At 40.3% G+C, this 12,870-nt stretch overlaps 1 protein-coding gene across 1 annotated transcript in view; it reads right to left on the bottom strand.

The window, feature by feature from the left end:
* The window catches only part of CD79B (CD79b molecule), a 38,852-nt gene extending 27,175 nt beyond the window's left edge, over positions 1-11,677 (bottom strand). Inside the window, exons 1-2 of the mRNA XM_069751325.1 lie at positions 11,610-11,677; positions 1,446-1,487 (exon numbers count right to left, since the gene is read on the bottom strand). Of these exons, the coding sequence (XP_069607426.1) occupies positions 1,446-1,487; positions 11,610-11,664 (97 nt within the window). The 5' untranslated portion in view covers positions 11,665-11,677. The remainder of the gene's footprint in view (positions 1-1,445; positions 1,488-11,609) is intronic.
* Positions 11,678-12,870: the final 1,193 nt, after the last annotated feature.

Raw genomic sequence — 12,870 nt, 5'->3', positions numbered from 1 at the left:
ACTCAGAAGCCGCAGTACCACTCTCGACCACAGGAGGGAGCTTGGCCACAATTCACAACAGATTTCACTTCAAAAGAAGGGTGGATAAGGGAGGGTAGAGGTGGGATTGGGTTAAAGGTGTAGTTGGTAGAAAGGAGAAGATACACTCCTTCACCATGTCTGTTACCAGGGCGAGGAGTGTGGGTGAAGTGGAGGCCACCGTAACACAGCGCAGCTGGGGAGGTGGTGTTGGAGGGTGTCAGACATGTTTCGGTGAGGCCCAGGAACAGGGCCGGCGTCAGCACCCGGCGCTCCGGGCAAATGCCAGGGCCCTGGGGAGAGAGGGGGGCCCACTCACGCTGTCATAGATACAGCTGGGAGAGCAGAGCAGGAGATAACATGCTCTCTCCGCCCACAAAGTCACTGCTGGCTGCGTTCTCTTAACCCCTATGTGCCAGCTCTAACACAAGCATCTTCTCACTCAGTCAGTGCAGCCAGGCAGGCACACATAGGGGTTAAGAGTAGGCAGCCAGTGTGACATTGTTTGTGGGTGGAGAGAGCAGTTCTCTGCTCTGCTCTCCGCCCCTGGCTGGCTGCGTGCTGCTGAAGTTATGAGGCAGATTCAGGAGGAGCTCCTAGTCCTACCAGTGCCTGAGTGAGTGGCGCTGCTATATACTACGTGGGCTGCGCTGCTATATACTACGTGGGCTGCGCTGCTATATACTACGTGGGCTGCGCTGCTATATACTACGTGGGCTGCTATATACTACGTGGGCTGCACTGCTATATACTACGTGGGCTGCTATATGCTACGTGGGCTGCTATATACTACATGGGCTGCTATATGGCTGTGTTTATATGCGATCATGAATCGGGGTATGTGTTAAAGGGGGGGCCCACTGAGACTCTTTCGCCCGGGGCCCTCAAAAACCTGGAGCCGGCCCTGCCCAGGAAGGAAAAATTGCGAGAGGTAAAGAGGTCATGAATCACATGAAGCTTGTTGCATATGGTGAGGGGGGGCGTCAGGGGCACAGGTTTCACGTGGGAGAGATAGCAGTAGTTCATAATGGGTTGGGAGCGATAGGAGGGGGAGTTAATGGAAAGTATCAGCTGTGGAGGGCCAGGATTGAGAGATATGTTGCCAGCAGTGAGGAGAAGCAGAGAGAGGGAGAGCAGGTGGGAGAAGGAGAGTGGTCAGCCTGTTTTATGTTTTAGTAGGAGAGATCTGAGGTTGAGGAGCAGGCGTATTTTAATACTTATTTCACACATTACACACGTTAATGATTAGTAATATATGGGCTTCTAATAAAACCATTTTGAGTGCTCCTTAAATGATAATGTTCTTGCAGCCACCATATGGGCACTTGGAAACCTACAGTATATTGGTTCATTATAGCTTCATTGCAGTGAGGTCACCCTGGTGACAGACAGTACTTCCCATTTTATAAAGAAAAAAAAAGATGTACCTGATTCTTCAGAACTGTTACTCCTTGCACAACATCCCTGATCTGCAAATATAAAAAAGAAACTTACGATGAGAGTCACATTTATTATGTTAGTGTGATTCTAAGTTTGAATTTTAGGACAAAGAACTACTAGATTACTTTCCGCCTGAACTACTAGCTGAGGAGCCACAAAAATAAAGGTTCACTTACACTTAAGGGCTCATTTACACTTATACCACTGACTGCAAACAAAAATCATATTCAGTATGACTTCTAGGATATGTGTGTTACAGTTCACAAACTCTCTCCCAGAAGGCTTTGTCAAAAAGTCCTCATACACAACTGAGAGCCAACCCCCCCAAACCTGTTAGGCTGGTTTCACACTTCAAAATGCGATGTGCAGATCAGCCACAGGACTACTGACCTGAACTTATCAGTATCATAGACATATGAAGCTATTGATTACCACTAGTGATGAGCGAATATACTTGTTACTCGAGTTTTCCTGAGCATGCTCGGCTTCCTCCGAGTATTTTTTTATTGCTCGGAGATTTCGTTTTCTTCGCCGCAGCTGAATGATTTACATCTGTTAGCCAGCTTAATAACATGTGGGGATTCCCTAGCAACCAGGCAACCCCCACATGTACTTATGCTGGCTAAAAGATGTAAATCATTCAGCTGTGGAGAAGAAAACTAAATCTCCGAGCACTAAAAAATACTCGGAGAACACCCAAGCGTGCTCGGGAAATCTCGAATAACGAGTATATTCGCTCATCACTAATTACCACCCATGACCGGTCCAGAAATCATGGTGGTCTGTACTTGGACGGTGGACCATATTGTCACAAGAGGACGTTTGAACCAATCTTATTGCTCAAAATAAAGTTTATGACCATCGGAGCTCCACATAAGCTTCAATTGGGTTTAAGAAAGCTGCATGTCATGGACCCAGTGGTCCCTGGGCCCTATTAATGGGTTTGGTATCTGAGGATCCTGTGGTCACTCTGTCAGTACTAAGGCCTCCCTTTTTTAAGACTTTAGTTTCATACACCAGTCTTAATTATGGGTGTTGAAAAGTAAAATACGCCAATTTCATTAAGAGGTACAAGCCACTTAATGAATTTGGCGTATATAATCAGTGTTGTGGTCTCCATGAACCTCTGGAGTTGAGTGGGCCGAGTGGGGCATGGCTGTATGCACTTTTCAAATTAATCGAGAGTGTCTTATGCCAGAGATGTCACTCCAGTCCCCGATTGGAGTCTCATTAAGATTTTTTTTAAATATTGCATTATGATATCTGCTATTACAAACTATTATTTCTATTCTTGCCAGTATGAAACACACACATATATATATATATATATATATATATATATATATATATATATATATATATATATATATATAACTATTAGGGATGAACGAACATGCCCAGTGATACTCGGTTATCACTCGAGTATCACAGTGCCTGGATGTGCTCGTTATTTGGCGAGCAATGGGCGGTGCTCGAGTTCAAACTCGAATCCCTGCCCCACATGTTTGGTAGAGAGGTCATCTAAAAGTGTGTTAGACCAGAATGCCATTGTGGAAAAAATGTTGAAAAAAATCCCATTAGACAATGCTAGCGATAGGGGGTAGGCTTCTTTCTCCAACCAAAAGGGAGAGGCCAGGGAGATACACAGCACAGGCAGGCCTGATGACCTGGTATTTTTGACAAGGGGGGAAAAGTTTTTACACACGGTCAAGCAATACATGGCCACCAAACCAGCGTACTCCCTATTTTCAACTATTTAGTCTCAAAGCTGGACACCTGGCATGAGCTGTCCCTCTATGCCTTGGATGTGTTGTGCTGCCGTACTGCTAGCATCTGAGAGGGTTTTTAGTGCTGCCGGAGGGGCCATAACAGACAGAGGCTTCACCGGTCAACAATTTTGGTGGTATATAACAGTAAAAAAAAGCATTTGAAAATTTTGCTTGTTTGTTCACATTGATTACTGATACAGTATTACGTATTCTTGGGTACATTTTGTTGGTATATAACCCTCAAAAAAGTGTTCAAAATGTATTTGTATTATATTGCTCATCCATAGGAGTATTACATCTTCTTGGGTACATTTCATTGTTATATAAGCCTCGAAAAACTTGTTAAAAAATATATTGATATTATATTTCTCACCTATAGACTTTTCCGTGGTCTGGAGTCCATTTCGTTGGTATATATCCCTCATAAAACTTGTTTAAAAATATATCGGTACTTTATTGCTCCACCATAGGGTATTATATCTTCTGGGGTGCATTTCGTTGCTATATAAGCCTCAAAAAACTTGTTCAAAATTTTTTGGTATTATATTGTTCACCAATAGGATATTACATCTTCTTGAGTACATTTTGTTGCTATTTAAGCCTAAAAAAATTGTTCAAAATGTATTGGTATTATATTGCTCACCCATAGGGTATTACATCTTCTTGAGTACATTTTGTTGCTATATAAGCCTCAAAAACTTGTTCAAAATGTATCGGTTTTATATTGCTCACCTATAGACTATGGTCCATGGTCTGGAGTACATTTCCTTGGTATCTAACCCTCAAAAGTGCATAGCCTTTATGTGTCTAGAAGTGCCAATACATGACAATTTGAACAGAATGTGTATGAGGTGCTCCCTTATGTCTAATACAGAGTGTATCTGACTCCCTTATTTTTGGTATTTCTTGCTTCCTTCACAAATTACACTGAAATGTCTTATTTTTATTTTTTTTAAATAAAAACATCAATTTTGGTTTACCTAAATTTATTTTTTTTTTTTAATCCTTTTTAAATGTTGCCTTATATACAAGTCATTATGCAGGAAAGAATGTTTCTTAACATTTTTTTCCTGTAAAATGCAATTTCTTATCGGTTTGGAATGTTGTATTGTCACTCCTTAAAATGGAGTAAAAGTGTGACACAATTGTTCTCAGCAGCGATCTGGGAGTCAGAGATGCTTCCAGGGGTCTTCCCCATATTGTTCTCCTTCCATTCAGCACTTTTCCCATCCATTTGAACGTTATCACTGCACCCCAGACCTCTTTGTATGGTCTGATGGAAAAAAGCTCGGATTTCCCATTGACTCCCATTATACTCGTTACTCAAAACGAGCATGCGAGTATTCGGAATTGCTCGGTTCGAGCTACGAGCGTCCGAGTATTTTAGTGCTCGCTCATCTCTAATAATTATATATAGCATATGTGTAATAGTAAAATCGATCTCCTACCACAAGAACCATGGAAATTAATAGGTGAAGAAAGTGAGGCCAACATGGCTGTTATATATAATTGTTCAATAAGCCTTTGACCTAATTTCTAGTGAAAATTGGCATGGCTCACGACTGCGAAGGAGAGTTGCATTTTAAAAGCTAATGAAACTAATAGCAAGTTTCCAAGGTTTGAGAAAAACAGTGTATCATTATATAGGAAGGGTTTCAGTATTTGTTTTCCCTTAAAGCGGTTGCACAACCTTTCCATAGGATAGTAATCAATATTGGTTTGTTGGGGGCTCAACATCCAGCACCCCCACTGATCAGCAGAAAATAGCTCCAGCAGATGTAAGCACACTGAATGTAGCACCATTCAATGTGTAGCAGTCACTGCTGGGTACTACAGAACTGCTCCTAAGAAGCTGTTTTCAGCTGATCGTAACTTCAACCATCTCATGTTGATGACCTATCCCACCATTCAAAATGTATATACACACCATGTCACGAAACAGCACAGTGAGTATCTGTAGCCCTATATACAGGCCACTCACTGATTCCAAGATTGTAGACACCTGTGATGCTAGTTAGTGGACACACCTTGATTTAACATGTCCATTTTGTCATATTATTTTCTGGGGTACCATCATTTCTGTCCAGGCCTATTTCATGAGTTTTATTTTATTTTTTTTAATTCTGTGGAAGCATGGTTGAAATGCAATGTCTGAATTTCATTTGTTAATTTTCATAGATCTTTTATTTATTATTACTTTTGTCAGATTCAAGTTATTTCTGTGACCATTGTGGGTTTTTCTGTCATTAAACGAGGGGTACCAACAGTTTTGACCATGTGTGTACTTACAATATGCGTCAGCACGCTGCGACTAATGAATACATGAACCCCACTCTTGCTATGCATTTAAAAAATTATTAAAAAGTCATCCGCACACGTCAGGGTGTACCTCAATATGAATGGCTCCTACCTCTAATGACTCACTTCTCCATGTGCCCAGACCAGCCTCAAATGAAATGGGGGACGAGATATGAACTCAGCTCAGGCTCAGCTCACAATGAAATCTTTGTGGGAAAAATGGGTGGATAAGTGCGCTTATCAGGGAGAGGGCTACACCCCTCAATGCAAACTACAAAAAAGGGACCTGCACACCTTGAATATTAAATCAATATGCAGGTGACCAAATTTTCTTGAAATACTCTTTGATACAGATCTTGAAGCAGATCCGTTACAAAATCCATCTAATAAAATTGAGTGTGAACATGCCCTTAATATAATCTTCATAACATAAAAGTTTTAGTGACTTTACAATAACTTTCTGGTAGTGATCTTGAGTTACATCATCTCTATAGTGTTTCAGGCCCCAGATTATTTTTTGGTTGTCTTTTAAACCAGCCAATATTTGTGGACAGATGTTCCCAAAATGCTTAACTTATCTTGTATAATGAACGCTGCTCTGTATTGTGGGAGTTAGCTTTTCCCAAAGATGTAGAGCTTCATACACACCGGCAAAGATCCTGTTTGGTAGTACGTTCTATCAGATGCCATATACAAGAAGACATTCTCTCCTAAAAGAACTTTCGTTAGTTATGCAATGTACTTAGATCCCGGAGACACTAGAGGATGATCTTGATCACTTGTGGTGATCTCTACGGAACCACAATTACGACTCGGTACACAATAGAACCACAGTACGGCTGTGTGCTTGAGCCTGGGGGTACAGTCACTGAAACGCAAATTTAGGCTATGTGTATTGTTCATAGGAGATTTTCCCTATAGACTTTAAGTCCCTATGGAAAAATTATACACTGGTTTGCGTCGGACCACTCTATATATGTCTGGTTATGTAGAACCACGAAGGTCCGGGGCTTTTTTTATGACTGAACATCAGTTCCATAAGTAAAGGGAGTAGTTTCTGCAAAATTCACATCCATTCCTGCAAACCCCATCAGAGAGTTACAGAAATTTCGGCACTAGACACCTGTTATTATGATTTGTGGAGGTCCTTATCACCAATCTTGTTAATAGCAAAAAAAAAAAGATGTAATTGTGTGACAAACAGTTCCTACATAGCAAAAATTAATCAGATTTTCTGCTGCGTATTCATTTGCGTAAAATCCACTGTTTCACATGAGATTTTAAAAGGGTTTGTACATTACTGGGCAACTCCTTTTTTAAAAAATTATATAATTACCTCCAGAACCGACGCTGTTCCAGCATTGTCGGCGGCTCGGCGCTCTCATGTCATGCTCATTAAAATGTTATGTTATGTGAGTGCTGCAGCCCATCAGTGGCCACTGATGGGCTGCAGCTTTCGCAGTTCTGTCAGACACAGTTCCAACAGAACTGCTGCTGATGTGCTACAAAACCTACATAACATAACACTGGCAAAAAGTCCCAGGAGAGCGCCAACGTCGCTGGAACAGCACCAATCCTGGAGGTGAGTTTAGGATTTTTTTTTTATATGTGGCCTTTTTATTTTTTGAAATTTCATATGATGCAAAAAATATCCACATATCACATCTGCAGCCTGTCAATTTTTCCTGATGATGTCATTGCGTGTTTCACCAGGAAGTTTACAGCAGAAATGCTATATGTGACTGAGCCCTAAGGCTGCAGTTTTATGCATGTAGCTCTAGATAGGCCTGGAATGTAATGGGCTCATAGTTACAAGGTGCCATCACTTTTTGTAAAGATTATAGCTATGTAAACTATTCAGCGGTGAATCAGTGCGTTAAAGTTTGCTTTATGTCAAACCTTTCGAGTAGATGCGGTTTTATTTTCGCTACTAAATATACTAATTTCTGATCTATCCTGAGCCTATCGGGACAGCAATCAAAAGCCTGTATTCAGACAAATGATGAGAAATGTCCGTATTGTACCAGAGGAAAAAAATTAACAGTTTTCCATACAATTTGAATACATTTAGGGGGGCAATACTTTTTCCTACGTTATATTTCGGTACAGGGCTTGGTGGACAGACTACTCTTCCCAGAATAAAAATAACCAAAGCCAGCTGTGTGTGGATACTGAAGTGAATTGCAAATGTAGTTCTGGAGTGTAAAACAGGCTGTGACCAAGGATTACTTTCATCACTACTACATAAACCATGAATTTACAGCTTTAATAAAATATAACTTTTATTCAAATAATTTTTAAATAACCTATATGACATACAACATGGTGCCCTCATGTATTTCAATTCCCATAGCGACATAAAGAGTTGACAAAAAATAACAAAAACAAAACTGAAAATATCCACAATATAATCTATATTAAAAAATAATGTCTCTGTCTCAACGCGTTTCGTCGCTCTGATTAGAGCAACTCATCAGGAGACACACAATACTAAAAATGGAGACAACTTGGCTTAAAACCAATCTATAGTGGATTCCAATCCTCTCCAATGCATGTTTTCACAATATTCACAGACTCAATATATCTGCTGTAGAATGGGGTATGTGCACCGTGCCAATAAATTGCTGTATGTAGCCTAATTCAGGGGGATGGCAGCATTTTGTGTAGCAGCATATTGGTGAAGTGCCCTATTCAGAGACAAACTCATAGCCCATTTATCTATGCACTTATCACCGCGCAACAGAGGCAATACCTAAACTCTGCACATGACTAAGTGCGTGCAACAAACTTTAGAGGTTTGTATAATAATTGCCCTCCTATCTCAAGAGTCAATGTTGCTCTTATAACAAGACTCACAAAAAATGGAGACTTCAAACTAATTCCCATATCTACAAAAACAATCCACAAGAGGGTACTAGGGAGTATAGGAATGGGAATCATTCAAAGGAATCTGTCACCCCCCGGGATGTATATGCCCTATTAATATGGGCATACAGGTAATAGAAATGTTAGACCGGTCCTACCTGTATGCCTCATATTAATGGTCTTGTTGCTGAGAAATGCTATATTCTGTCTTTATGCTAATGATTTATTCCAAGCTCCGGGGCATGCGGTGCCAGGTAGAAATCCCGGCCTCCTGTCTTCATTGTAACACTTACCCTTTTTCCAATTAGCATCATTTATGGCCACGGAATCCAGCGCCTGTGTCCTGCACTCCCTCAGAAATACATACCTCTTCCTCCCTTCTGTGGGCGCTGCATTCAGGGATTTTCTACGCAGGCGCCAGCAAGTCACTGTGACATCCGGAGAGCGCACAGGTAAGATGCTCTCCTGATTTCCTCCCTGCATAGTCATCGCTAGGAACCATGTGTACATAGCATTGACTATGCAGGGAGGAAGTGGGGAGAGCACCTTATCGGTGCGCATATCAGAGGTCACTGGAGCGGAAGTCGCCGGCGCTGCGCAGAAGATCCCTGAATGCAGCGCCCACAGAAGAGAGGATGAGGTATGTATTTCAGAGGGAGCACAGGCTAGGATTATGGGACTGTAACTGATGCTAATGAGAGGGGGGTTAGTATTATAATGAAGACAGGAGGCAGGGATTTCTTACAGCACCGCACGCCCCAGAACCTGTAAGAAATCATTAGCATAAGGAAAGACGATAACAAACTCAGCAACTAGGCCACTAATATGAGCCATACAGGTATGACTAGTGCAACATTTCCATCACCTGTATGCCCATATCAATAGATCATATGCGTCCCGGGGGTGACAGATTCCCTTTTCCATGGACCTGTGTACTGCCACTTCGGTTGAAATATTATTATTATTATTTCTTATTATAGCCCCACTTTCTCCATGGCGCTTTACATGTGAGGAGGGAGGGGTATTCATAAGTATCACACTTATATTCTAAGAGGGATATTGAGGGTGTATAAGTGTGACGCTACAGCATTATAGTACTATTTATCTAGATGCCTTACATTGTTTCATGAGATATACCACATGTTTCTATGTTAATGATGTGTGTTAAAGATGTATCCATAGCACATATATTGCATCTATTGTGATATTTATACCCATTGTGACCATAGTGTCATAGCCCCCTTAGCTGCATGATTTGCGGCTGCTAGACAGCCTGAATACATGTGGGGATTCCCTAACAAACAGGCAATCCGTGCATGTGTTCAGGTTGTCTAACAACTGCAAATCATGTAGCTGCGGGGACTCAAACATAATCTACGAGCACGCCCCAAATACTCATGCTCGGAAAACTCGAGTAACGAGTACAATCGCTCATCTCTATATATATTTAATACAATGTCCTTACCCTATATACATGCACATTTATTTTGTCCGGTCATACATCTATTTTAGACTGCTTTTATCCCCCTTTTTTTACTGTATATATTTTGTGTTCACCCGTCTTTATAGTATCGGCACTGTATCAACAATTTGTTCAATAAAGTGTTTTTTAATATTCTGTATGTTTCTACAATTATTCTGGACCATATTGTTCAGCTTTCTCGCTAATTGTTTTTGTGTTTTTTTCCGAATGGTCTCATTAGCAAGATCAATATATGTGTAATTTACTGACGAATGTCGTGTTGATATACATAATTTAGTCTACACATATACTATATGCATCGTTCAGGTTTGTTTTGTAATTCTCAGAGTGGTGACTGAACCAGCGCTGGTGCCACCCTTGTGACTGAAACCGAGTGCTGCTGCGGAGAATAAAGTTAATTTTCTCCCAGCAGCGTTCTGTTGCGTGCAGGCGCCAGGCAGGTTAGTAATGCTATTAACCTGGTTTCGGCAGGTTAAGAGAATTTTTTTTCTGGTAACAGGTTCCTTTTAATCATGTGACTCCTTCTCTTTGTTCTCAATTATTATTTTAATATTTCATTATCAGTCCAGTATTGGATTTTTGTAGGCGTTATTAACATCAGTTATAAGTTTATTCAATAAGGTTGGGCAATGCACATCTGCATCATACCGATGCCTTCCACAAACAGTACCAAGTAGTGTAGATAAGTGCGGCACGCGCATGATAGTAAGCAGAAAGAGGATTGCGGTCAACATGGATTCATTTTAGGGGTCTGGTCTGGGGTACAAATTAATTTTAGTTGCAAGTCGGGGGTCTGATGAATAATTTATAGGTGTCCAGTTTAGTGTTTGCGTGAGGTCTTGTTTGGGGGTCTGTATTAAATTTAGCGACCTGGTTTGGGGCCAGGTTCATTTTAAGGGTCTAGTCTGAAATCATAAATTGTTTTGGAGTCTGGTGTGTGAATTAGTTTAGGAGTCTGATCTGGTTTTTCCAACTATCAAATAATAGTAATCTCGATCTAAATGATTCTGCAAAGTTCTAACAAGTCAACATCACTTATGTTGAGCTTGGATCTTCACCTGTCTGAAGACCCAGGTAAGTAGACTGTTATGAAAACTAGCGGAGTACCCCAGCCCTAAAACATTCTATACTGGAAATTGGAGAATTTTCACCTACGTTCCCATGTTGAGTTTTTGGTGATTTTTTTATGCTGCGTATTTTCGAACAAATGCAAGAAACCTATTTTACTTAATTGGTGAAGAAATGGTGTAGTAAGTCTGCAACATCAAACACTCACCAAAATCTCATTGTGGGAACGTAGCCTAATGTGGCCTGTAGATATTATCGTAGACATGTTTATGAGCCTCGGAGCTATTATACTTCGAGACACGGCCCCCCCCACTGCTTCCTCTTTCAGACAGATGTGCAGGAAAAAGGTATTTTCACAGAAAATTCACTATACGAGCATGTAAACAACACGGTTCAATGCAAACTGGTCCGACACAAATGAAACTTTTTCTACAGACTATCTATCCTAAAGAAAAGTGTTTTACGATGAGATATTTTATAATTCTGTAGTCCATTTTATACTTTTTTGCATCTGTTAGTTTTTTATTGAGATCTGCAGATGGTGTGATTGACTTTTTTAGTAAATCTCCAGATATAAAGGTATTAATAGACACAAGAGTAAATCCCAATATTACATGTTCTATAAGTAAAACATTATCAATAATGGTCAAATATGACATTTTACCTACCCAACAGAAGCGGAGCGATGCAGAGAGCGCAGAGAACGGCCACGCTCGTAGTCATCTTGAGACATGTAATCTGTAGATTTTTGGAGCATGCGAAGTCTCATGGGATGGACTATGGGACATGCAAATAGTCCAGGGCAGGGGCTTCTGCTTGGTAGCTGACATGTCATCAGATGCCAAGCTATTTTACTAGAGATATCTGAGCAGAACAAATTCCTTCCAGCGCAGGTTTTATTATATATAAAAGATCATTTCCCCCAAATGTTGTATATTACAGCTGATACCAGGCATTGTGTGGGACAGTTGTACTGATATAAGTACACCCTAAAATAAAGGTATGAATTGAAACCATTCATTGACTGGTATAATTTTATGATTTATGCTTAGTGATATTGTTAGGATTGTGTGTCTTGAAGATTTCTACCATAGACAATAAACATCATCTATTGACCAACAGTATTGATTGGTCTACCTTTTTCAGATCCATTAATGTCATATATCGTCTAATTTTAACCCTCAACATTGTTTATGAGATAAGCTTTTAGGTTTTTGCTTTTTTTTTAGAGTAGTTACTTTAATATTTCAGAAAAAAATGTTTGTTTTTTTTAGCATTTTTTTAGTACACCTCCAAAACTTCTTTGCTTTTGCAGCTGCTGCTTGACATTGAGCACGACTGCCTTTACTTAGATGCAATTAACACCTCTGTCAAGCCTTGATTTCAGATACTACTTAAAAAATAAATATATTTTTCATTTTTTACTATGTTATATTTGTTAATTTTTTATGTTTTTCCCCCCAGGCTTTCAACTTTACTTGTATTTATTGAAATTGTTGTTTTCTTCTGCTCTTTTTCTGCAATTGATCTTCAATGTTTGTTTCTTTTTTTTATCTGTTAGGCCAGCGTCACACTAGAGAGTTTTACGGATGTATGAGAGGCGCAAAAACTGCGCATTGCACACGGACCAATGATTCTCTATAGGGCAGCTCCTATCTGCCGTATATTTCTCAGCCATATTTTACAGGCTGAGAAAATCGCAGGATGCTGCGTTTGTCAGCGTATTGCGCAAAAAATCCGCCAATGAAAGTCTATGAGGGCGAGAAAAATACGGATTACACACGGACCATCAGTGTGACTTGCGAGAAATACTCTCTGGTGTTCTAGAAAAAAGCTGGTAATTCAGTGCGGTGTACAGTAAAATCACACTGAAAGGTTAGAATAGAATAGATCAAATAAATGTCTACACATAGTATAGGTGTGTGCATA

Source organism: Ranitomeya imitator, chromosome 2, assembly GCF_032444005.1.
Source record: "Ranitomeya imitator isolate aRanImi1 chromosome 2, aRanImi1.pri, whole genome shotgun sequence".
NCBI classification, from domain to species: Eukaryota; Metazoa; Chordata; class Amphibia; order Anura; family Dendrobatidae; genus Ranitomeya; species Ranitomeya imitator.
This window is presented reverse-complemented; position numbering and strand designations above follow the sequence as displayed.